The 27,787-nt window shown below is 41.1% G+C and overlaps 1 protein-coding gene across 3 annotated transcripts in view; it reads left to right on the top strand.

Annotated features, from left to right (window-relative positions):
- The window catches only part of WASL (WASP like actin nucleation promoting factor), a 52,565-nt gene extending 44,408 nt beyond the window's left edge, over nt 1-8,157 (top strand). For all 3 annotated transcript variants that reach the window (XM_074903194.1, XM_074903195.1, XM_074903197.1), the window contains 3 exons: nt 1,784-2,304; nt 3,406-3,514; nt 5,449-8,157. In XM_074903194.1, coding sequence (XP_074759295.1) covers nt 1,784-2,304; nt 3,406-3,514; nt 5,449-5,510 — 692 coding nt within the window. In that variant the 3' untranslated portion in view covers nt 5,511-8,157. The remainder of the gene's footprint in view (nt 1-1,783; nt 2,305-3,405; nt 3,515-5,448) is intronic.
- Nucleotides 8,158-27,787: the final 19,630 nt, after the last annotated feature.

Below are 27,787 nucleotides of genomic sequence, written 5' to 3'. Positions count from 1 at the left end.
AGATACATTCTGCTCAGATAGAAGTTACTTTCCTGGTTTTCCCCACACTTTTGCTAGTTTTGGTGCTGTTGGTTGTTTTTTTTTCAGTGGCAATACCATCAGTAGAAGATTTTACAAACTTTTTGTTAATAGCAAAGTTCAGATTAATGTGCATTTATAGAAACTAAATTATTTTCTTGCTTTGCTTATACCATTTGTTTGGGGGAGAGAGTATGAGGTATTGGTGTTCCCTCCTTGCTCCTCCTCCCTCATTTCACTTCATTTGAGTGCAGACAAGCCTTACAATAACTCCTGAACTCTGTTTCCACAGATTTGATGTGGCATAGAGCTCTCTCTAGAAATGATGCAAATAAACCGCTTTCCCACAAGAAAACTTAAAACTTGTGTTCAAAATCTGCAGACACTATACACTCTGGAGCATGATCTTTTCAGTAATACAGAAAAACTATAGTGCTTGCTAATTTATATTTGAAAATACTGGCCTCCAATGGCCAAAAAGGAAGCTACAGTCATGTCAACCAAAAAGTGGTGGGTTAGGGTTTTTTTTTTTTAAATCAAGAATGTTGGCAGTATGTCTCTTGGTAAATATGCGAAGTCTGAGAGGAGATTCTCCCCATGTTATTCTTCTATTGAGATGGAAAAAAACAGAGCAGTTTGTGGAACTTAAGAACATAGCACATAATTTTAGGAGGGGTATGTTTCTCTAAGATGAACAGGGAAGGAGGCACTGAGGCACTAGTATCTCCTACTTCCTCAAAATACCTGTTTTAGGAATGTCCCCCCTCTATTCCAGTGAAGACAGACTGCTTTCTCAGCATGTAACAGGAAGGAGATAATAGAAGAGGTAAAGAACTCTCTCTTGAGTGTAATACCCTTTTTGTTATCAAAGCATATGAAATCAAATGTGAATTTTCTTAGTTGTATGACAGCACCTGGATTATTCTGTAGTTACGTTCAAAAACCACACAACCTGAAGTACCATAAGCCGTTAGATGCTTAATGGAAGAGGAAATGAAACGGTGCTGTTTAAAATGCCATTAACAGAGCAAGTACATTTAAAGGCCACTTCATATAGAAATGATCCTGTGCGTTGAGGTAGCCCTGAAGTAGTTTCCTTTCTGCAGTCCCAATAAAGATATGGTTGGAACTAATTTTCAGTAAAAGGCACTAAGGATCAGTTTATTCTGCATTGTAATGCATTAGTGGGGGGGGGGGGGGGGGGGGGTGTTACTAGATGATGTTGCTTTAAAAAATATTTACCTCTAATTCCCTAATAAAATAATGGATAGATTATGAAGTGGAAATTCTGTATTTCACTCAAGTGTATTTTCTGAAACCTTTCTCTTGCCTTGTGTCCTAGCTGAACAAAATTTTCAAGGATTCTTTTGAAATTTTTTCTGCATTTTGTCATGAGAAATTGAAACATTGTCTTAACATATGCTTGGATTATGAAGAAAATTACTACTATAGGAACAAACCAAAATTAATGACAAAGCTTGTTTTGTTATTTTGTTAGGTTTTTTTAAGCACTTGCTTCCTGCAGTGTTGATTCTTTTACAAAATATACAATAGACATAGGGGCTATATTCAGCTTGGTTTGCATTCATATAAGCATAGCTTATATTCGGCTATGTTCAACTTAATCCAGAATTGGTAAAATTTGCACAGGCACAGAGATCCTTGCAAAAGACAAGGCAGAGCCTTTTGTCTTTTTCTGCTAGTCTCTGAAAGACTTATGGGTGTTGAGTAGCATGTAATTGTAAATTGTTTTGTTTCATTTCAGCTCCACCTCCGCCACCACCGTGCAGAGGAGGACCCCCTCCACCTCCTCCACCACCTCCCCATAGCTCTGGCCCTCCTCCCCCCCCTGCTAGGGGCCGAGGGGCACCACCTCCACCTCCTTCAAGAGCTCCCACAGCAGCACCTCCACCCCCACCTCCATCTAGACCTGGTGCAACAGTGCCCCCACCTCCTCCAAACAGGATGTACCCTCCACCACCACCAGTGCATTCCTCATCCGCACCATCCGGCCCTCCTCCACCACCTCCACCGCCTGCAACTGGGTCATCTGTTCCTCCGCCACCCCCTCCTCCTCCACCCCCGCCTGGTCCTCCTCCACCACCAGGCCTTCCTTCAGAGGTTGATCACCAGCTTCCAGTTCCTGCAGGAAACAAAGCAGCACTCTTGGATCAAATCAGAGAAGGAGCTCAGTTAAAGAAAGTAGAACAGAACAGTCGACCAGTGTCCTGCTCAGGAAGAGATGCACTGTTAGACCAGATACGACAGGGTATACAGCTGAAATCCGTGAGTAAAAGCTCTTTTTCATCTGTGTCCCCTTGGGACTTGCAAAGAGCTGCAGTATTGCAGAATGAACGGTGACTTGTGGCTCTGTGTTTGGCTTGATCTTAACTTTCAGAGTGTTGAAGTGATGCTTTAAAAAGTAGTACTGAGAAAATGCTTAGAACACATATTTGCTATGAATGAGTATTGGTGCATGAAATTATTCTTGTTTCAAACTAATTTCTCACTTTACTGAAAAGCTTTAAGCATAAATCCTACAGTGATGATACCACAGTATCATGGTTGTAAAGAGCTTTTCCAAGAACACTGGTCTGAATACTTCAGTAAAATTGTCTGAGCTGCAGGGGATGAGTTCAGCAGTAATGGTAGTGGAAGACAAACACTAGATTTATTTGTTTCATCTTAAAATAGACCCATGCTCTGCAAACATGGAGGCTTATAAGAAGGTGGCTGCCTGTGTCTAGAAAAGTGCTCCCCATGAGGAGTACCTCTGCTGTTCCTGCTCAGGCTATTACTATTTCTTCTTGACATTACTGAATATCTTAAAAATAATTTTACCTGTGGCTATCTCTCTTTTTTTTTTTTTTTTTTTTTTTTTTGTCACTCTTCTGCCCTTGAGGCTTTTGAAGTAAAAAGTGTGAGGGCATGTTAATATTTATTTGTCACTACAGGTATACAGCATCAAAGTCTATCACTTTCAGAAGGGATTATCAACCCAAGCAGACCTGATTAACAAACGCAAACAAGAAAAAATATTTTGTGATATATACCAAGGATAAACTAAGTAATGTTTATGCAGCCACTCAAGTCATGCCTATACAACCATATTAAGAAGCTCTCTTTTAGCTGAGCGCTCACTTAATGATAGTCAGAGCTGAAATGTTTAATCTTGAGTATGGACTAACTACAGTTGCGTTATATGGTAAAAGAGAAAAGGTTGTCTTTTTCCTAAATAAAAACTTAGCTTGAGCTGAAGAAACAAACTGCCGTTTCACTCTTCCTTCTGGCTGAAAATAAACTATTAATCTTACAAGGAAGTTTGTCTCGAAATACACAGGTTCTGTTTTGCTAATTGCATCTTTCTAACGTATCCTCTTTTCCAAGGTATCTGATGGTCAGGAGAGTGCACCACCTACACCTGCACCCACCTCAGGAATTGTGGGTGCATTAATGGAGGTTATGCAGAAAAGGAGCAAAGCCATTCATTCTTCAGGTGAGTCTGATGGAATTTTTCTGACCTCACTATGTTGGGTTTTCAAGAGTTAACACTTCAACATAAAATACTGTTGGAAAAAAGCATGGATTTCAGCATATAGCTCAATACAGAATGTGATGGGTTGAATGGTTACTTCATGTTGCTTTGCATTACTGGTATTATAGTAATTTGCAGTAATACTGAAATAAAAATTACTAACCAAGGTTAATATCCTTATAAAGATTTTTTTAATGACTTATTTTTATCCACTAGTTGTCTGATCAAATAAGTTGTCAAAATATTTTGAAAGGAAGGTTTTTAATGCTTTCTGTCTCTAGAAGACAATGCTCTTTAAAAGATTCATGCTCTTAAAACTGTGGCTTCCAGTGTGCTTTGGATGCCACCTACTGGATAATAATCAGATAACTAGTGTTACTTGACTAGTCCCATACTAGTACTGAATCAACTTTCCACACTTCAGTGCTCAGAGAAAATAAGGCTGCAAGAGGGTTTGCATTTCTCAAATACCAGCTTGTAATAAATGCAGTTCAGTAGCTGTAGTGCAGCTGTTCACATCTCTTCTGTTTAGGCTTTGATATATTCTTCTCCGAGAATTGCCTTAATACCAAAACTGCACTTGCAGTCTGCAGACCATTTGACTAAGTGCAATAGAGTTTGTTGATTTGCTGCCCTATGTAGTAATCTCCAATTTTGATACTTTACTGTGGTGGTTTGACCTTGGCTAAATGCCAGGTACCCACCAAATCACTCTATCACTTCCCCCCCTTTCCCCTTGTTTTCTCAACAGGGCAAAGAGGGGAAAGAAAATAAGATAGACCAACCCTTGCGGGTAAAACAAAAGCAGTTTCAATATAAGCAAAGCGAAGCAAAGGTCGATGCACGGAAGCAAAAAAAAAAAGAAAACCGACTTATTCTCTCCTTCCCATGAAGAGGTGATGTCGGGCCTTCTCAGGACACAGGGCTCCCATACCCGTGGTTGCCTCGGAGGACCAAGGGTGACCCCACCCCCTTCCTCCTTTCTCCCAGCTTTATACTGAGCAGACGTCACATGGTCTGGAATATCCCTCTGGTCAGTTCGGGTCAGCTGTCCTGGTTGTGTCCCCTCCCAGGATCTTGCCCCCTGTCCCACTGGGGGGAAAAATGTCAGAAAGAGCCTTGGTGCTGTGTAAGCACTGCTCAGCAGCAGCCACAGCACCAGGGTGCCATCGACACCCTGCCAGCTCCCAGCATAAACCACAGCACCGCGAGGGCTGCTATAGGGGAAAACCAATTCCACCTCAGCCAGACCCAGTACATTTACATAATTTAAATGCCAGAAGGATGCAGTTTCTTAGCGAAGGAAATGTTCTTGCCTAACCAATTTTTAAATTATGATACATATCAAAATAGTAGAAGGCTAAATAAACAACAAACATTGATGTTGCATTTGATGTGCATTAAACAACTTAGAATATTCCAGTTATCACAGCAGTCCTTAGCTAACAATTTATTTAATTTATACGGTACTGTCTGTACAGTAAACAGAAATCCCATTGTATAGTAAACCTAGGGAAGCAGTTCTTACATCTCAGAAATTAATCTGTCCTTGAAGTTTAAAACCCAGTCTAGAACAAGCTGGCCACTCTCATATTCTCTAAGAAAGAGTTACAGGTAGTAAGTGTTCTGATTCTTTTTCTCATAGCAGGAAACAAGATCTATTTTTCCTACCTGGGGAAGGGAGTGAGAAAGGAAACATTAAATTTAACTTTCAGCCAATATCTATCTAAACTGAATATCATGTCTAGAAATCTTAAAATAGAGTATTACCAAATATATTGTTGTGACCTCCTTGAACTGATCGCTCTGTTTTCAGAAAGTTGTGGGAGAAATCAGTAACACTTTTGTCATGTTAATTCAGTGCATGCAAGTGACTTGCCTTTTTTATCTTACAGATGAAGATGAGGATGAAGATGATGAAGAAGACTTTGAGGATGATGATGAATGGGATGATTGATCATATATTATTATATATATATATTTTTTAAGGTGAATGATATACTAAACACTACTTTCTGTCTATGGATTCTGTAAAATTATCATGTAAATGTTCTACCAATTTGCTGTATATTTTTGTTGCCTTTTGCTTTTTTATTAATCTGTGCAATACCTCATTTAATCTGTAAAGGTTTGTCATAATCCTCTACAAAGCTACTCCCTGTTAATGTGTGCAAGTTTACACCTGGATGATCATGTACATGTGAATACTTTCCATTCCATCAATAAGGGAGTTTAAATGTAATATGTGAGACTGACAAAAACCTTAATGTAATTTAGCTATAATGCAAGAAGGAAAACACTATTTTCATACCCTACTTTTTCTGTATCTAAATTTTCTTATTAAAACCTAGTATAGCACTATGTTCTTTAAGTGATGCAGCTCTTAGTTTATTTAGCCCCTTCATTTCAAATGCAATGCTACATGAATGTGGAGGCTGGTTTATACTATTGCATGGTTTCAAATACATCACAACATCGCAGCTCAAATCTTAGCAGTATGCTTTACATAGAACAAAATCACTACAGAAGTGCACAGGTAGTTGTGAAGATTACCTTGCCCTAACTCTAGCAATACTGACTGTTACTGAACAGCAGTAGTAATTAAATCCTTAAATTAGGGAACTTTCTATCTGAAGTTAAACAGGGTGGCTTTACGTTGTAATAGTGGTAAAGGCATCTTTGATGCAGACAAGTTCAGGTGGTTTTTTTTCCCTTCCCAGCTTTTACTTTCAGAATGAAGAAGTGTAAATTACTGGGGCCTATACTGGAGGCTGGCAATTGCTACAGTTTGATTTATTTTAAAAATCAATTTTATGTGGTTTTCAGGCTGAAGGGCTGCGTTTAATGCTTGCTTCAATAATGTTTAATTACTTTTTAAAATTTGTAGGACATTGGTGTACTAATAAAGTAAACATAAGTGGTATTACTTTGCAGTCTTTGCGTTATGGTACACAACAAATGCTGAAACACCAATCCTACATCCATAAAGTTGAAAGGACATTAACTCAGAATATACACTTTGAATAAGTACTGAACTTTATGGCAAAATTCTGTCTTCATATGTTGGCTTTAAGACCAAGGGTTGTGGTGAACATCAGGAACCCAATTCACAAGAATAGTATTTGAATAAATGGACGGAAAATGGGATTCTCATTTCACAGCTTGCACATTTAGATAAGTTGTACTTTGTAGTGCAGTAAACATTGGCATATCTGCCTATTACAAAATACTAATCTATGCTACGTGGGTATTTAATATCTGCAGCATTAATTACTGTACTTACTGTAACTTTCAGGTAGAGAATCTTTTGAAAAACCACATTATCTGACACAGAATGTTTAGTTAAGTCAGTCATACTTGGAGTGTAGTTAATGCATAGTGTCCTGGGTCTTTGACTGTAGTCAAGCTATCAAACTAAATTTAAGTTATCGAAATTGTATTGACTGAAACCCAGTGTTGACCTGATCTTGACAGGCTGGACCTGCATGATACGGCTTGGATTTCTAACTCAGTTATAACCTAGTCTTTAGAGAATTAATTTAGTCACATGAGAGGAAAGGAAAGTTGCTGAAAAGTAGAGGGAGAGGTGAGGTTGTAGTTAAATTATTCAGAGGATGCTAACTTCCTTCTAAGAGTAATTTAAGCACATAACTTGAGGAAAAAAAATTCCAGGTGGTCTCAGTTTCTTGCGGTAACTTTTGCATTGCCCTCTGCTGCTAGAAACACTTCCTTCTAGCTTTTCTGCTGTAATGGCTTGAGCACTGAATCAAGTGCAAGTGAAACCTGGAGTGGCTAATGGCAGTGGAGTTAAGAACTTGTGTATAACGAAAATATTTGTATGGCTTTCATATAACTTTTGGCACTGCTCCCTTATTTTTTATTGCATATAGGGCATTTTAAAATTAAGAGGTGAGGCCTAGAGGTTCTCCTAACATGCTACTTACTAGATATGTTTAGCTGTTATGTTCCCACAATTGGAATGTCTGTACTATAGTTAATAATTAAGCATCACAGTTCATTAATTAAACTTTTATTACAGGTTTTGGGAACTCTGAAGTTACCTTATTGAATAAAACTTTGGTTTGTAGATACTGGCCAAAGAAAACTTTTCGGTTTTCTATTTCTTCATACAAAAAGTACACTCACATTCTGTGGCATCCAGGTTTATATTTACTTTCAAGTAGTGTTTGTACACGATAAATTTCAGGCATAAAGACTGCAGTGGCAGTTAAGTTAGTCATAACTGCATGCTTCAGCACTCCGCCACTTGCACTATGAGCAGAAGATAGCATTTCATGATACTGGTGCACTGTTGCTAAACATTGTAATGAAGGCCTCTCTTATATATTCTGGTTAAATGACTGTCCAGATAGCCTTAGCAATTAACAAACTAGCATGAGGCTTTTGTATCTCAACACTCTATGTGCATAGACAATATCAGCTAGCCACTTGTACGTATGAAATCCGTAAGAACTTCTCAATCATTCAGTTTTCCATTTATCAAACTGAAATTTTTAGTATGTGAATTTTTGAAATGTACAGTGAATAGGATGTTGCACTGGTGGCAATTCATCATGGAGCATAATAAAATTAATTTGACCCAACTAGTGTAAAACTGTGTGGTTTTTAAGTGCTAATTGTGGCATAGCTTTTAAAATAGATCTGCATATTGGTTACACACTTTAAAAGTAACTTGTGTTGCCTAGCCAAGTTCACAAAGCATTAGTTTTTATGTTTCTGGAAATTTGGATTATGATAGTGAATAAACACAATGAGTAAGAATGTGACACCCTGTCCTGGCAGATCTCACAGCTGCTCAGCAGCTTCTCTGGAAACAGTTACTGCTGCAGGCAAGTGCAATAATCCAGTTCAAGGTCAAACAAACATGGCTTCATTAATAAACACTCTAGAAGTACTAAATAGTTAACTCCTGTTAATGAATGCTCTAACTTAGGAGGTTTTTGCAGATGTAAATCTTTGTCTTCCTGTTGTAATGTTTGAGCTCAGGACACTTCAGAACTGGTCTGCTTTCCTCTAAAGCAGCTGAAGATTTCTATTTGGTGTACACTTTCTGTTGAAGTTCAGTACTTCTCTGATTTTTAGTGCCTTAAGTGCAAGGCAGAGTTGGAATTGTTACTTACAGGGTCTGCTGAGGTATATCATTATATTTCCTCTCCACTTAGTAAACAGAATCTTAAAACCTGCTTTTGAAAGGAGGCTTTTCTTTATTTTTTTTTTTTTTATTTGACAGTGGTTACTTTCCCAAGTGAGATGCATGTAAAGAGGAGGAAGGAGGAGAGATCCTCTTGTTTTTGTTTAAGACTGTTAACAATCCATTGCAACAGCCTTTATCTAATCATTGGAGGAATTCCTGGGCTAATTAAAGTTCCTGAAGCTTAAGTACAGTGATAAGCAGCTTTATTTTTAGAAAAGTGAAAATGGTGTAGGAAAGCTTAGAAGATACTAAACCTCTGTCTCTCAAAGGACCAGTGTTACCCTCTAGCACTCAGTGAGGACTCCTGTTGCTAGGTATTTGTTTACTGCCTGGAGTTTTCTTGTAAGTGAGAAGGAAGGGGTAGGGTAGTACAAACTAGAATGTGAGCTGGGGAGGTTTAATGTCCATGTTTAACCCTAAACGCTTCTCTCTAAGGTAGTGTTTGAAAGTTTAAGGATGTTTATACATTTGTGGAAGAGACTTTTTTTCTTTTTTAATCACCAAACTGCTTTTATCACATCTGCTATTTTGTGCTTGAAAAAATAAACCATTAGTTATTTGAAATCACAGATTTGAAATGAATGCAGATACATGTTGAGAAGTAGAATCATTGCATCAGTATTGAAATATAAAAAATTAGTTGTTCTCTGCCAAATTTTATTTTATGCTTAATTTTATAGTATTTGTTGGGTAACTTTATAAAATGAGCTAGAACAGTAATTTATCAGGTATTCAGATTTTTCTCTAATGTAGTTTTAGATAATACCTGCAGGACTTAGCCATCTATAAACAGCTTAATACACACTTGAAATTCTGAAGCGTGATATATTTATTGTTGGTTTTATCTATTAGTATAATAGACTGGCAAACATACTTAAAGGCCTTTTTGCTAGTGCTCTGAAGAGTTTTTGGAGTCTTTTTGGAGTGAAATTCTTGAGCTGTTACTTCATGTATGTGTGTTTTCCCTCCCAGAAGCTTAATCATCTTTTTGTTACTCAAGCAGTATGAATTTGAAACTTACTTCTTGAGAATTAGATGAGAGGGTATAAGGTTTTCAGAGGAAAAAGCTTCAGAGAACTTTTAAAAAACAGAACAAGTTCAAAACCAGCCCTAACCCCCATTAGGCGTTGGAATGGGCTGCCCAGGGAGGTGGTGGAGTCCCCATCCCTGGAGGTGTTTACGAGTCTGGTCGACATAGCGCTGAGGGATCTGGTGTAGTTGGGAACTGTCAGTGTTAGGTTAATGGCTGGACTGGATGATCTTCAAGGTCTTTTTCAACCTAGATGGTTCTGTGATTAGATTTTTCTGTGTGCCACCTGGGGGACACAATATGATCTGGAGTTTAAAGTGTAAGAAATATGATAATGCTTGTATCATATATCACACACAAAGTATTTGCTTAAATGGCATCAGCAGGCACACAGATTCGGGAACTGGCTCTTCTGGATGTTGATGCCAGAGAAGTTGAGCTGAATTTGGAGCCTTTTGTTGGTAGAGGGGGCTTTCCCAGATGCTCAGGATACAAGTTGCACAGACTGACAGATTGTTGAGAAACCTGCATTCTTTTTTTTCTTCCTCTTTGTTACTAGATGCTACTATATAATTTTTCTGGTCAGAATAATCTTTTTGACCCAAACAATGCTTATTTCTTCATCAACAGAAGAAATGATCTTCAGCATATAGTCCTTTGTCAGGGTTATGCCTGTTCAACTGTCAGCAGAGAATCTGTCTTTACTTTTAAATTCAAAATGAAATGGAAAAGTCAGTCTTAGTTAACATAAAACACGTTTTCTGTGGTTTAAGTCTCCTGAGGGTAATGTGTGTAAGCGTGAAAGGCAAGTGGCTAAAGCAGAAATCTGCTAGGTAGTAGCATTCTCTTTCAAGGTCCTACATCAGGAATTAAGTTTTCACCAGTAGTAGCTTTAGTACCTAATCCTTAGAGAATATTTTACTAAAACTTACCCTGCTCTCCCCAAGACAGATAAGGGGAATAATAGTTCTGGAGAGCAAGTGAGCCCCTCTGCTGTCAGTTGTGTTAAACAGTGCTCAGGCATGTGGTTTGTATTTTTGACCAGGCTAATAGTAGGTCATCAGGTACAAAAACAAATGGCAAGCACTTTGTATCAAGGTTGGTGCCAAGAGCACATGACAGGGAAGATACCATGATATTGCTCTTAGGTTTGTTTTTGAAATGGGGATGCTACTAGTTCTCAGCTTCCCATCCAGCTCCTGTGTGCGTTCTGTGCTGCCCTTTTCATATGTGAGTCAATACAGTTCCTGGATTAAAAGCATAGCGGGATGGTACTTGGACCTTTTCATTTCTTCACCATATCTATGCCAAGCAGAAATGATACCTCTTCAGAAGTGTTTCTAGATGACTTTTCCAAAAATTCTATCCGAATGGCATGCTGTGGTTTGGAGAGAGAAATACTGATTTTCTTGGCAGGAGGTCTCCCTGCAGACTGTTCTTGGAAAAGTGTTTGAATATGGCACAATACATTGCTAATCTGCTCCTCAGCCAGGCAACCCATCACATGTAGGTTACGACTTACTAAGAAAATAGTTCTTAAAAACCTACCATACATTCCTTATGAATTACCCTAATTCTAATGCGAACTATCAGATAAAGCAGAATTCTTATCAGACTAGAAAGAAAGCTACCAACAAAATTGAAGACCTGAACCAGCAAAATGCCTGGGAAGAAGGCACAGCCCTACTAGGGTTTTTAGGGGCCAAAATGGAAATAAATATATACCAAGAGTGTTCATAGGCCTTAAAAAAAAAAAAAAAAAATCTGAATACAGGTCTGCAGAAGGACCAATAGAGTCCAGTAAAGCAAGATGAAGACAACAAAGACTGTATGAAATCATTCTCTAATGTTTAAAGGATCCCTTTTGTGCTATAACACCTTTCATACTTGCCTTACAGGAGCTAGGACTTTACAGGAGCTTCTGACTCCTGCTAAACTGATGTCCTACCCAGATAGCAACATTAGCACATCTCAGCCCTTACTATTCTCAGCCATTCTGGTCTCCACTACCAATGTCTTACTCCTGGACAGCTCTCCAAACCTTGTGACAAAAATATAGTTAGCACCATTGCCTAACACATACCTTCAGCAGCCTGCAGCATGCAGCTCTAGTGTAACACACAAGCCATCTCAAGGTGAACAGTTGTCCTGATGTGGATTCCTCTTTGGGTCAGAAATGGTCTTGCCTACATAGTTAGCTGAAATATTGAATGACCAATAGAGAAGCTTTGCTCCAATAAGCAACATGAGAGATGGGTGGCTGGTCAAAGGATAGCTGTAATTCAAGATGCATTCTCCAAGGAGTCAACCTATCATAGATCACTGCTGGCATAGAAAACAAAAAAATACTGGAATCTTTCTTTGCTGCTGGACACATCGCCTGGTCCAATAACGTCCTGAGGCTATGGACCTCAGGAAATTACATGGACCTTGGGCAGCGTTTGCTCAGGATGATCATCATCATTCCACTATTTTATGTGAGGAATATGCCTCCTCAATCAAGTTGCCCATCCAGTCCAGAAATGATACTTGGATTTAGGACGAGTTTAGAGCAGCATTCATTATACCTCGTGCTGTGGATGCTACAAGTTAACCTTCAGCTACCCTGCAGTGCAGAGGATTTAGTGAGACTGTGTATTCTACCAAGTAGAAATGAATTGTCACAGTTACCTGTAGGGATAATGTGTTCCCTGAAAGGCTGTAGCTGCATTGATAGCAAATACTGTGGTAGCTGAAGTTGTTAGTCATGTTCCTTCTGTTTTCACTGTCAGAAAAGCCTTTCTGTTGGTCCTGAAATCCTCCAGAAGTGTGATATGAGATAATTACAGATCTTTGTGGTTCCTGACTTCCCAATAAAACTAGGTTATATGCTTTCTTAGGCCATTTTCAGCACTAAGCCTCTTACCTTTGGCCCATTCTTCAGACGTTCTCTCTCTGCATAGACAGAACTAGTACCTTCTGGAAGACAGTAAAAAGTCAAACTATCTAAACATTTGCCATTTTGTCTATTCTTTGCCATAAAATTCATTCATGTTGTTAGCTGGAGGACAGTGCCCTGGATGAAGCTGCTCCTGTGTGTGGAAGAAGCATCTTGTCTAACCGCAAGCACATTATCTCTTGGTGTTCTTTTGGAGGTGACTCTAAAGAGCGGTGGCCATCAGGGAGGACTGTCTGCATGGGATTGCTCACTGGCGTGTACAGAAACCTACACCAAACATCATGGGTGTCAAGTCCCTGTTCAACAGACCCCATGGCTCAGCATTCAAGAGATTTAGCTGTATTCTCTCTCAGAAATAGATGATATGTTACTGAGAAGTCAGGGTAGGATGCATCCCAAAGTCAGCTCCTACATTTGTCCAACTCAGTCACTCTTATCTCCACCAGCTGTAATGAGAGTGTAGACATCCTTTGAGCAGGTAGGCATCCATACTTCACACTTAGATGTAGGTGTCTTAACCTGAAACCAGATCTCATCCCAGCCTGCCCTGTGCTTTAGTTGCCCATCTGTGTGATGGTGGTAACAGCATATCAAAAGTAATATATGTAAATACATATAGACCGTGGTATTGCAGTCCAGGCATGTGACATTTTAAGTATTTTTGAATCACAGAACCATCTAGGTTGGAAAAGACCTTGAAGATCATCCAGTCCAGCCATTAACCTAACACTGACAGTTCCCAACTACACCATATCCCTCAGCGCTATGTTGACCCGACTCTTAAACACCTCCAGGGATGGGGACTCCACCACCTCCCTGGGCAGCCCATTCCAACACCTAACAACCCCTTCTGTAAAGAAATACTTCCTGATATCTAGCCTAAAACATTTTACTTGTTAAAATGTAGTTATCTCAATTCTCAGAATAAAAACATTAGGCAAGACTTCTTTATTTCTACAAGGCCTGTTTTTCAGAATCAGCAGCTATTTTTAAGCTCTCAAAAAGAAAAACTACATGAATCATGTCTGTAAACTAGAGTTAATCTGAGCAGTTCAGTTATCTGTGTGTGCAAATACTGGATCACACTCTAGTGTTGTCTTAAACTGTCCTTTTGCATTCATTATCTCCTGTGTGATCAGAACACTGGAAACCCAGCCACAGCGTGCAGTTCCCCATGGATTTAGTTTTAATAAGCTAAAAAAGTTTTAATAAACTATGTGAAAGACATGAGGTTTGTGACTTAAAAGTTACAGAGCAGTTGCTAATCCACTGGTTTAGAAGCCAGGTTTGCAGCACACCCTCTCACCCCTCCCATCCAGAGCACTTCACTGTGATTGACGGTGTCAGAAGCTTAACTGATCCTGAACAGGGAGTCCTCGCCACGGCAAGCCAACTGAGCCCAAGTGCGTGATTATTGTAGGCAGTGTTTGTACGAGCAGCAGCAGCTATGTATGGCCCTATCGTACGGCCATTCAGCTCTGCCTCTTTAATCTATCAGACTTCTTGCTGGTTGGCCACGAATGGTCCCGTGTTTCTCCCAAAAGATGGAAAGAACATTAGTTTCATGGGTGCAAGTCATAATAAAGTCGCTGGAATTGGTGTCTCTTCTGTATCCCTGCAGGTCTGCAAGACCAAGGGGTGCAGCAATGCTGCTGCCACGCTTTCATAAACCTCAGGGGCCTCAGAAGATTTTAAGTACAGGAGGTATTCTGCTTATGTCTTGTATTTACTGCAGCTCTGTGTGTGCTGGCTCCTGCTGGTTTCATCTTACTGCGTCATCTGTCTCTATCATCTTGGTTTGAAAGGGGCCATCCTGTTTTCATCAGGGTGCACGTTAAAGCTCTGACTTTATTTGAGGAAAGGCAGCCAATAGCTTCGAAGTGTGTGATGATATTTTTGCTGCAGGATGACAGCCACACTCTATATCCCCCAGCCTCTCAGATCACCATGGGACAGGAGAAACTGTGACTGGACACGGCTGAAATCAGATTGATTTACTTTCCTCTACTAATTTTTTTTTTAACTCTTTGAACTTGGTAAATACTAGAGCCACAGGGTAAAAATGTGTCAGCTATTTCAGCTGAACAATATGATCCATGCTTACTTAAAACTGTTGAACTTGCCATATATTTTAAGATCCCAACTAAGATTTTGTTAATCTTTCTGCGTAATTTTCAGTGAACAGTTGCACCGTCAACTTAGAGACAGAGAGGTCTTCGAAGAAACACAAGGGCAAATGTGGCTCTTTAAATCTGACCTCCTGTTTTATTACTACAAAAACAGTTGGGTTCTAATTGAGCAGTATCTACTTTACAGCATTAAATAAGAAAAAAAAAAAAAAAACAACAAAAAAACCAAAACACACACACACACAAAAACCCACTAAACAAAAACTTTGTGTTTTGTGTTGCTAATTAGACTGAAACTGGCAAAATGTTTCTGCCCAGTGCAACCTCTTAATGTGAAGCTCATCAGCATACTAACCCCACAGTTTTTCATTCCGTTTAAATACTGGTTATTCTCTGCACACATGTGGCAGCATTTTGTTCAGGATCTCTAAGCATTTTCCTAACACTGAACAGATCAAACTGCAAGAGATTCTGTAATGTGTTCAGGCAATAAAATGTCACTGCTCAAGTTGCAAATGGGGACCAAGGCTTTTGCAAAATTTTGTGATAAAGGTATGTGCTCTACCCATTGTTCCTTATTTCCAGCAGCATTAAATTTCATCCAGTCATGAAATCTCTCCACCAAGCTCTATTTAGAACTACTAAACTGGAGTGAAGTCATGGTATGGACTCAATCAGTCAAACTGTTGGGATGTTCTGGAAATAGATGGGACGGGAGGTCTGCTACAGCAAATGCAGTGGTACGGTGGAACTTAACTGGCAGTAGTCCCAGTCTCAGAGAAGTATATGTATTTAATTGGTGTAATACTTCAACCACAGTTTGGTAAGCAATAGAGCTATTAATTTCTAGAAAGTGAGTCCCTATAGGGTTAGTTTTCATAATGTTCACTGAGCACATCTCGTGTACTATAGCTACCTGCTGGGGACAGATGGTATGGAGTTGTGTCTGCATTTCATCACTGTTTCCTCTTAAATGTATGCTATCTCAGAGAAGAACCTAGCTGATGTACAAAATATAAGGTCACATTGGAGATGGGAGCATCTGAAGCAACCTGCACAGTATGTACAATTGAAGGCCCCAGGCTTCTCTCTCTGGGGCACATGAGCATTTGGCAGAATTCACAGAGCAGAAACGACTGGAATTAGAGGTTCGAGAAGGGATTTGTTAGGCTCTCTGAGGCAGTGCCCCATTGCACAGAAAGACATGAGTGTGTACAAGAATGTATCAAGAGATCCATGAGTTCATATTACATTTTGGCAATTCTTGCAAACTGGCAAAACGTTTGGCCTTTGTAACAGGGGTAAGTGTTTGGCTACCCAGAGGCTGGAGCTGCATGAAAAACATACCCCTATGGTGCTGGAAAAGGCATTTAAATTAAAAATCAAATTAAAATAAAAATAAAAGGCTGATTCTGCATGCCACATAAAATTTATCAAATCCTTCTGATGGAGAATTTTTAATACCAGAACAAACTTTCTCCTCCAAGTTGCACTTAAGTATTTTATATGTGGTGCAAGTGATTATGTAGATGTTTTCCAATAAAATCTGTAAAAGATATTTTTTAGAATACAGAAAAGAAGCAAATCTATACTAAAAATGCTTTGTGGATTTTTTGCCTTGGAGAAATTAATGCTGAAGAACATTTATGTAGATTCATAGTGGAAGTTTCAGTTTTATCTTTCTTTATCCACCAGAAAAACCTCTCATTTATTTTTACCACACTTCCAACCACCAGAACAGGACCCTCTACCTGAAACACATTCAGGGATTTTAAAGACTATGTGATGTCAGTTAGGAAGTATATTCTTCTTCAGTAGTGAGACATAAGATGAAGAGATGTCTTATTCTTTGTTATGATTCAGAGCCAGTGGGGAGGGAAAGCAGCTTGATGGAGCTTTGATTCAGACTGTCTTCATGGTTTAGGTTTGGCTTTTCCTTACCTCATATACTTACATCTCCCATGATCTGAGCAATGCCAGAAGGGAAGGAAAAGTTTGCAGGGTGTCTTTTGACATGACCATGTGGAGTCTAGCACAGAAACATGTGAGGAAAGGACTGACAATGATGAGAGCATCCTAAACCCAAGCTGATAACACTTGGATCACACTGAGGATGTCTCTGAGAGGCTTATTAAACAGAAAAATATCCCAAAACACACACGAAAAAAACAAGCCTCTTCTGTGCAAAACACCAAAATGAAAGGAAGGGTCAGCAGGAGAAAACAGAAGTGATGGGGCATGCTTCCTCCATAATTTTGAAAGTGGTAATTGGAAGAATGGGAAGAGACATGGAAAGAAAAAAGAAACATTGACCACAGTTAAACATTTCTTGGTGCCATGCAGTGTGGAGGCCAAGATGGTGAGGCAGCCCTTTAAGTGAGAAGTCTGATCACTGCCAGCTAGTGCCCACCTCCATCTCACAGCAAGGTGCTCTCTCACATACCACTTGCTGAAAAAGCAAATAAAGGGATGTAGCATCCTTAGTTCCTCATATATTTTTAATGCAGCCTTCCCCCATGTACTGCAATGGGAATCCTGCTCACAAGCAGCTGTGCTGAGAGCGTACAGGAAATTCTGCCACTGGTTAGCTCAGTGTTTGCTTTTTAAAGCATTATAGGATATCTGGTGTAAGAGTTAGGAAATCAGGGCAGAGCTAAAACTTCAGCTGTGTTTCCATACTAAACTCCTAATTTCACTTAAAAGCTGACTGTAATAAATTATGCAACTCCTGGTCTGTCTTCAAGCCATTCCTAGCTGCTTTCAACTAAATCAGATGTACTGCTTTTAAAGTATGATGTTCTGTGTAGAAATAACATACCCACGTCCATTACTTGCTTTTGAATGATACCAATGGCCCTGGAGACTGACTGGAATGAGGTGGACACATTTGAATCTTCTTTCTCCTTTGCACATGATCAGTGCAGCTCTCCCAGTCATTGTCAGAGAACTGAATGGCCCTGCAAGAAGTTTTTCATCCCGCGTCTTGTTGAAGAACTGAATGGTTTCACCATTTGCCCCAGGAAGAAATAAACTCTTTAGACTTCTTCATGAAAAGAAAATGAGAGAGAGACATCCAGAATCTGCCCCAAAGTTACATTAACCTTGAATTACAAATAAGGAAATATCCTATAAACAAAGCAAATTTAAATTCTCTTGAGACCACCACTCTTTCTAGAGAAGGGGTGAACACTTACCAGCTCAGAAAGAGGCTGATGAGGTCTTTAAGCCAATGAGGTTTTTAAACATTCATTGAAATATAACAGAATGAAGTTCGCATCTTTGTTTTGACTGGTCTTGGGCATGTGAGTCCCACCACAGCAGCAGCACTCGAGACCTGGAGGGTCAGGTTGGTTCTCTCACTCTGATCAGAAACTCCACTCTGGAAGTGATAAATTGGCCCATACCTGATTAAAGAACCACCTCTGCAGCTATGACTCCATTCCCACTTTATCCCAGGTGGCACTACCAGCATCAACACAAGATAGCATCAGAAAACTGACAGATAAAGCAAGTGATGGGAGAGCAATCTTGGGTCACGCAGATCCTCAAATGTGATAATGACCCCATATTCTCAGTTACTCACCACCACGTCTCTTCTGGCTGCGAATATAGCTGAGGAGCTGCAGAGGAGCACACGGCAGGGGGAACAGTTGACTGCTTCAGAATTAATCGTGCTTTTGATGGGATCACAGCTAGCTAATCATGCAATGAGCTGTGGGTCCTATTAGCTCTTGAATGAATGACTGTCAGAGGATCCAGTACCTTTAGCACTGAACAGGTCTCATCACCCTACTTTTAATTAAGTGGTAGAATGAGATACACCATTTTGCAGTATTAACATGCTCTACAGTCACTCACAGATGAGGCCATGCATTGCCATTCTGAGGTAGCCAGACAATGACTATCCAGTGTGAATGGTTCTCCATGTCCCGTGTGGATGGTACAAGAAGTAATGGGCTTGCTTTCCACTTGAGAAGATGACAAAGCACTAAAGAAAATTTTCCAATGGATGGTTGTTTAGGGAGACTAGGAGCTCTATCTACTACATAAAGGACTGGTTTAATTATATTTGATGTTGTCTTGGAGCAAGAGCAACTCTGGAAGTGTTTTCTATAACTAAATGTTATGCTTACAGAGATAGGAAGCTGGCACAATGTGCCCAATGCCCTTGAGGCACACTGTGTCTCATAGCACTGAGCTGGCAGAGCGGGGTTAGAGCTCCGGACTGTCAGACACCCAGCTGTGAGCTCAGTTCTCCATGTGACCTCTGGGATTCATCTCAGTGGGAATTTGGGAGCAGAAGCCAACAACACAGTAGGTGATGCAGGCTGCTCAGCTGTGCCTGGCTATCAACATCCACGGTTCTGTTGTCACAAAGAGCTTAGGGTATGGATCCAGAACAATTTAAGCCAAACTAAATCCATGCTGCCCAACACTGTCCTCCCTCTGTTCCTGGCCAGAGGTTCCCACCACCTCACCTGCACCAGCAACACAGCACTGAACCTACAGTGAAAGGTCTGGGGAACCAAACCAGAACAGTCTTCCTTTTTGTTTGGTTTTATTTTCTTTTTTTTTTATTTTTTCTTTTTTTTGGTGCTGGTTTAACTCCCCAAACTGACTGATGGCAGTTTTGGTGTGAGAAATGGGGCAGCAACACACAGACAGGCAGGCATGAACAGGGACCACGGCAGGGCTGATCCAGAGCTGCAAAATTCTCCTGGAGCTGCTCCTACTCTTGTTGCACCTAAAATCCAGAAATCAGGATGTTTGGAGTGATTGGATCTCACTTAGACTGTTTGGAGACACTCTGAACTGAAAAGTTTGTCTCATAACTGGCTAGACAAAAGATCAGCCTGTCATGGGATGTGACAGGGAAGCTGTTTTGCTGATCGAGGATGCCAATTAAACTCAGACACCAGAGTGAAAAGAGTAGGCTTATCTTAATGTTAATAATTAAAGGATATAACTAAGTAATACAGAAAATAAGCAATAAGAAAAATACAGAATAGTACACAATTATTACTACATACAGTTTATTATAGACAATAAGAACAAGCAAGGTAATGCACCTAATCATTACTACACGACAGGGAGAATAGTGACTAATAAAGATACATCACCACTTGCATACATTACCAACATTCAGCCCCGCAGTGCCTGGGGAGCCCCGGTTGCACCAAGGACTTGAAGAACCTTTCCCTGCAAGGGGAAATCCTACACGGTGCGTCTACCCATAGGTGAGGCTTCCAAAGTTGCAGCAAGAGGGCCCAGCCTTATATACCAAAAATCAGCAAACCAGAATAGCTGGCACCTTTGTTTTGAGTGGAGAATTTCTGGTTTCATTCTCCTGTTGGATTCCACCCAAAGCCTGGCCAGGGCTCAGGGGGGGGAAACCAAGGGAGTTTCTAACAAGGCCAGATACTTGGGTTCTCAGCCTTGAACAAGGCTAAACAAGGGAAGTTGGATATACATTCTCACATTTCATCCTCACTACTGATTATATTTTGTCTAAGCTACATCTTCCACTAGTGAACACATATTTCATTAATGATCAGATGCTAATAATAAATGCTAATGGTAATACAGATTTTACTAATTAACAGATACTAATAATGGATAACGTTTTGTTGTGAGGTTCACCTAGAGGTCAACTTTGTTTCAGGGTCTATTATTCAGTCCCTAGCACTATAGAAGCCTACAGAGCCCACTGCAGATGAGTGAAAGCAGACCAAAAGTCATGTAACAGGGGCTAGTGAGGCACCCAAACCGGGTGAAAGACAAGAATATTTGCAGCGTCTGAGAGCTGCCCATGCAGTCACACACCACCTGGATTGGCATTGGCGCCTGTCTCACCAGCTCACAAAACAGGCAGAGTTTGCCTGTATCTGCCCTCCCTACACTATCGACACTAACCTGCCATGGTCAGGGCAGACTTGGTGAAGAGGAAAATGAAGAGCTGGAGTTTGGCGGAAGTGTTCAAGAGCACATGAAATATGAGCAATGTTGCCTTCCAATTTGTTTGTGAAACACAGCAACACAGGCGTGTATCGTTGATTTAAAGAGCCGTAAGCTGAGACCAAGTGAAAGGAGTGACCCTACTCTGTGTACACAAAAACATTTCCTTCAGGTACTGTAATATTCACTGGATTAACTGTAGCTCACTGACAGGCCTCAAGAACAGTCATAAATATGTTAATAAAAAAATAAAGCTATGGCTCCAAATGTTTCCCAGAAAAAGCCCTGGAAAGAAAAGCCCAGGAAATATTTAGCCCTTTATGGGTGGATTCACCTAATGCTCTCAGCAGAAAGGCATAAGAGGGTGCAGAAGGGATGAATTTTTTACCTACAGAATTGAAACGTCAGGTATCGCCCACATAAGAAAAAGTCTGATGGATAGAGATCATACTTGGTTAGTCTGGTGAAATTGTCTCCTAGGCTATTGCTAGGGAGAAACAGCCCCAATTTATCCTCTTTAGGGTGCATAAGCATTTCTGACTGTCCTTTCTGTTCCTCATATGCTTATTTCTTAGCTGGCTAAATGACAAATTGCATGTCTTCCTTTTGATAGCATTCTTGCACAGCCAAGTCAGCCTCGGGATTCCCGTCCTCATGGCTTGCTTCATCCACATTTAAAAACTCTCCTGCACTGGGTCGTGGGCTGTGCGTCTCTTACTGCTTAGAAATACACTGACACGCATCATATTCACTTATATTCAGCCAGTCAAAACATACCTGTTAGCAAAAATAAAAATAAAAACAAAATAATGCATCTAATAGCTCTTGATGTCTGAAGATCTTGGGGAGCACACTTGAGTCTATATGAACACAGCCTTGTGAGGCAGATCAGTACTGATATCCGCAAGGCAAAGTAGAGGCACAAGAAATTAAGCAATATACCGCAGAGTACACAAATAGCAGGAGCACAGCCCAGGATATAACCTTCAGTCTTGACTCTGAGATATATGTTCTGGCTCTTACCAGAAACCCCCTGAGAATTTTTACTGTGACAATATTTTAAGGAAAGAGAAGCATCTCTCCCTGTGTTAAGAGTTCTGTACAAAATCATTCATTTTTTGCCACTAAAAAGGCTTTATAAAATTTGTATTAATTTGAAGCCGAAAGAAGTCAAATGTTACAGATAGCAATAAATACATCTGACAGGCAGACTGTTGTCCTGTTTTCAACAAGGGCAGAATCTTTCCATATCTCCATTTCTCTTTCGGACCGATCTCTTCACACAGAACAGTTACAACTAGGGCTGACAGTGCACCAGCCACCCCACAGCCAGTTGGTGAGAGTTGTCCTATTTTTCCACTGTCTTCACAGAAAGGAAGTAAGCCCTTCAACTGCTGCACACTAACTGCAGTTTGCTCTTTCACCTTTCCGTTTCAGCACAAGGCTACGACCACTTGGCAGACCTGAAGCTGCAGTGGACCTTCGGCCTCCACTCCCCTCACAGGACAGCCCTGGCAAGCTGCAGAGGAGAAGGTCAGTCCATGGTGGGAGATACCCTGCTGCAGCTAACCCTTACCAGTAGCCCATTGACTTCATCCAGATTCATACCTTCTCTTTGTCTACCCGAGCTGTGACAGCACCCCTTGCCCGTAATCCTCCTCCTTCATGGCTCTGGTTCTGGGCAGCTCGGGGTGAGGCTGAGGACTGGGAAGCCCAAGTCCCATCTGAGAGGTGAGATGTTGAGATGTCTCCCCTCAGATGATGAAGGTCTTTTCTGGGTAGCAGCTATTAAATATGAGCCCTCTGTACTTACAAAAGCAAGAGAATTATCTGATAAAATAAAATGATGAAAATACTGCAAAAATCACAGTCCAGTTCAGAAACTTCAAGTGCTTAACAAAACTGTGTTAATGCACTGACATTTTGCACATCTGAAAAGAAAAATATCCCACACTGCTTATATAAAAGCAGCCACTCCGAATCACTAGGTGCTTCTAAAGAGTATCTTCTCAGCGACACAGGCACACAATTTTATTTCTGAACAAGGCTTTTTCTCCTGATAGCAGGTTTTCTCCTAGTGTGTAGGGGACCACGATCACTATTCATTTAAGCACATAACATTCAAAATGAAGTCATTGAACAGGCAACTCAAAGTAAACTTCAGTTGTAACTTTTCAGGAAGGAATCTGTTTCCTGAAAAATACTGTTTTCCAAAAATTGTTTTGGAAATGGAGATCTACCATCCAAGGACAGTGCTGGACTTATCAATATATGAACCAAATTCTGCTCTCTCTTTTAAGTATTTGGTTCCTGTTGGTATCAAGTGGAGATGGTATTAATTCAGCACCTAGCAGAAGACTTTGGCTTTGATAGCCTGTTTCTAAAGTTGACTTGCATGGATTTGAAAATAAAGCATCTTACTACAAATTGTAGGAGACTTACAACTTTCGATACTGTTCTGGCTTGCAGACCCTGTGGAGTTATCACATATAGGAGTGAACAATGACAGGAGCTTCTGTGCTATCACAGTTTCAGGCTTCTGCTGCTGAGAGCACCATATCATATTACCCTTTCATAAGCTTCTTGCATTCTTTTAACAGTAAGTTGCTGAATTAGCCCATTCCCTTTTGATAGGAACACTGTTCCAAGGATCTTCTTGTTCTGAGAGTTAGGAAACGTTTTCTAATTTCTAATCCAAATGCAGTCATGCACAGTTTCTGTCCTGGTTTGGTTTGCTTTTATTTTGCTTTGTTTTGTTTTTCTACTGCTAACAGTGTGCTGTAGCTTTCTCCCTTGCAGTATTTATAGATGTGAGCTGAAATCCTTCTGAGCCTTTGTTTGGCTAGACTGATCCTACCACCTGTTCTCATCTCTCTCATAGGACAGTCTCTCCAGTTCCCCAATTATCCTAGCCATTTTCTGCCCCTCTTCCGATTCAAAACATTTTTTTCCTGGCTGTTGTTAGATACCAGAATTGTACAGATGCTGTTTCTCTTGGGCCTGCACCCAGGAATAGCTCTTGGAGCTGCCTCTCCTCTTATACCCAGGGACTGCAGGTAACCCCCTCAATTTAAGGTGTCACTCTAAACAACCTACAGACAAATCCCCTCTGTTTTGGCTGTGGAGCTGCTCTGCCTTAACCATTACTTTCATACATCTCATGAACTTCTGAGTGGCAGTGTGGAAGTCCTGAATACTCCCATCTTCTCTTCTGTGCTGGGAGGGTTGCACCTGTGCTGTGCTGGCATGTGGGCAAGAGAGAGATCTTGGCCGTAACTTCCCCCTCCCCTCCATCTCGCAGCCTCCCAGCCCCAGGACATCCATCCTCCCACCATGCCATGCTGGGACTGTGTTGCACCAGCTCCTCTGGCTTCCTGGTTGCGTGCAACACAGACTCAGCCCACAGAAATGGATGTGGCTTCACCTGGAAGGAGCCTTGCTGGCCGCCTGCCCTGTTTGGTAGGAAGGAGGAACCTCTGCCGGTTGAAGGAAGCGCCTCTACCCCCAGCTAAACCCCCAAGTTGCAGAGTAATGTGGGTCACTATCCAGAACATCTATTGTAACAGGGAATTCAACAAGAGGCAGGAAGCTTCAAGACATGGAAATAAAATCTCTTGGACTTCTATGAACTCCTTTTCTTTCTGTAAGTTCAGACACTTCCCTAGGTGACAAGGCACAAACTACAGGGCCAGATACTAGAATTACAGGTAGCAGTCAAGATCTTGATATTTCTGGTGCTACGGTGGGTCAGCTCTCTCACACCACGTTACACAACATGGATGCTTATGTGGACACATGTTATGGGAAAGGGCCAAAGCATGAAGCTGCAGTGGAGACAGTGCCTCCTTGTCGGACAACGTGGAGCATGAGGCTTCCCAGGGTGGCCCAGCTTCCAAACACCACACAAGGCTGAAGCCCTTGCCCAGTGCAGCTGGTGGCAGATCACCACAGTGGCACACAGGAGAAGGTGGCTGTGGTGGGGTAGGAGGACCCCATGTCAGTCTCAACCACAGTGTGAAGCTTGTGTGGTCTGTACAGTACCCAGCCCTCCCTTCTCTCCCCCCAGCCCAAATTTGGGGGAACACTCACAGGAGAGATTTCACTCAGTGTAAATAGGGAAGGCAGGTTTTGTTTTTTGTTTTCCTTGGGAAGCTACAGTATTTTTGCTCTTCAATGGACTGGTTATTTCTGCAACTCATGAAGAGATAAATAATGTTCTAAGGATACATCATCTGTTCCTAAAGATATTGTAACCCATTGTCCTCTCCTGTCTCTTTACCTCTTCAGTGACAGCAAGCACTTGGTTATCCTTTGCAGCTCTTTTATTGCTGACCAATTCATTTTGACAGATCTGGGTGTATCTGTTTCTCTGACTGGTCTTTGAAAGAAAGTGGATTTTGCCATCCACTGCAGGGAGCCCTACGCATCCAAACGATGAGCGTCCTGGGGCTCCCTTGTCCAGACACCACATCCAGCTCTGACGGGGGCATAGCACTGGATGTGCAGGAGCTGACCCAGGAGACACCTTCGTTACAGGTCAACCAAGAGGCAGTCAGGCCTTCAAAGGAGATTATTTGCCTCCCTGTGACTCAAGGGAAAGGTACAGAAAGTGAACTGAGTTTACAAGCAGGACCTGGGCCCCAGGGGAAATACACAGTTGTGGCGTGTTTGTTCCCCAGGCAGGAACGTGGCTTGGCACCTCCTGACTCCTGCTAAACCATCTTCCAGTCCAGGAAGTACCCCTCAGAGGGGGTTTGTATGCTTGTCATAGTGCTCACTTGCCTACTCGGAAGGAAAACAGGTTGCTCCTTGGAAGCACCCATGAGGGAGCTCAGCACAGCAGGGCTGACACCTGCCCGAGGAGGGAAGGGGGCTGCCTTTCACTTCAGAGGTGCATCAAAACCTTAACAATGTGTTTTGGGGGCTCTGCCTCACGAAATCTGCAAATAGGAGACAAGCCTTGAAATGCCTCCAAGTGAAACTGCTGTGAAATTTATGTAGGCAGAAGGTAATTACCCAGATTAGACTTTGGCTAAGGCACAGGACTGACACTTCATAAGGGAGTGTACTGCAGGAGCTTAAATAACCACACACGGCCGCCACTTCCGTGACTACATTTTAGCTGAAATACTAATCTCCATCATCAGATCAGGCCTCACACCAGAGAGAACTGATGAGCCACTGGTCAGCAAGAGCAGTCAGGAGCTCTGGCCAAGCCTTCATCAGGGCTGTGCCCATCACCCTCCCCTTCTGCAAAAGAGCAACTCCAACAGCTCTTACTGACCTGAAAACTGAATGTTGCCTTCCTTTTTTCCTTTTCCTACATTTTCTTCTTTTCTGCATTCTTCTCTCATCTGCCACTTTTCAGTATTCATTTTCTTCTATATCATCTTCTTTTTCTATATCAGTTTTCACCTCCCATACAGATAGTTTCCTCACCTCTCACTCTCCCTCTTTCCTTAAAGGTTTTGTTTTGGTTTATTAAAGCATTTTCTTGTCTTCCTCCAAATCCTCTCCACTGTGCTTTCCCTGTGTTCCCACTCTATCTTTCATTCTCCCCTGCAACTGCTTAGCTGCTTCTGGCATTTGATTAAACATTTTTCCTGTTTCTCACCCTTCACAAACCTGCTGGGAACAAGGTCTGGGGTCATAGGTCTCCTCCTGACTGTGGTCTGCATTCCAGCATTGCTTCCATCCTCAGAAGATCCCAAGCTTCAGCTTTCATTTGGACATGGGAGGTGGATCATAGGTTGATTTTTATGCCATGGGAGCCTCTGTAATTATAAAGGCAACTAAAAACTAATTGTACATACCATGTTTCCTGCGATACTGGGCCTAGAAATAGTCATGAGTTGTGATCCTGAGGCAAGAGAAAAATGTTGGAAAGTTTTTCAGTTAGTTATAAATTGCTTGTGGTATTGTAGTCAGTAAATAAAAAAAGCAAAAAGATATCTTCACCATTTTCTTGCCATAACAGTAACATTCCTGACAGTTCACTGATGGATCCCCTCTTCATTATGCTTCATTTCCCTCCAGTAGTTCGTTCCTCTTTCTGGGGAAATCTGTCTCATTAATATTTCTAGATGCAAACTTACCTGTATTTTTTCAGTACCACTGCAATGTTGCGTAACCTTAACTAATTACTTCTCTTTGGTGTGGTTTTATGTAAAAGAAATATTAATTCTGTTATTTATTGTTGAAATGAGCAAACCAATTAGTATCTAGTAGTGCTTCTAAACACGTATCTCCTCCGGCCTTTCAACATTTTGGCCACTGCTCAGTTTTCTTCATGTTATCGCTACCTTCACACTAGCTGAAGCACCCAGAACCATAACTAATCTGACAGAGGGAGATGTCTAGTACTACATGAAGAAGGGCTACTCATGCCATCGCCTGTGATGTGATACCTCCAGCCGTGTATCTCCAAATTATCATCTGGCACCGCTTCCACCATATCATATTGACAGCTCACACCCTGCTTGTTGTTGAGCTGATATCATATGAAAGTCTTTTTTCATCTGAATGCTAGACTGATTTTTAAGTTTCTCTCTCTGACCGACTGTCTGCACTGGGGTTAGTTCTGCTAGATACAGCAGCGTGTACATGTACTAAATGACTGCAGTTGAATGCTGCATCCTTAAAATATCTACATTAATGTTTAGCCTCTAAGTCAACATGAACTGCAGCTCTATTCATCACCTTTTCTGTTAGATCAAGGTTTAGGACCTGGTACACAACATCAGTGACCTGACACAGCCCACAACTTAATTTTAGTTGTATATAGACTTATGAACCACTTTTTCCTATGTCAGTATGAAACTCAACATATGGGCTTGGGTACTATCCTCCAAGCAGGCCTGATGGGTGCAGCTGAGAAAGATCTCAGGTTCTTTTTCAGAAGAACTCCCTAATGCTCATGAACTTGATGCAAACATCTGATAGGTTTTCACTCACAGAAACTCAGGTC

The sequence above is a fragment of the Athene noctua genome, chromosome 3 (assembly GCF_965140245.1).
Source record: "Athene noctua chromosome 3, bAthNoc1.hap1.1, whole genome shotgun sequence".
In the NCBI taxonomy this organism is placed as follows: Eukaryota; Metazoa; Chordata; class Aves; order Strigiformes; family Strigidae; genus Athene; species Athene noctua.
Note: the sequence above shows the minus strand (reverse complement) of the source record. Positions and strands in the feature narration are given on the sequence as shown.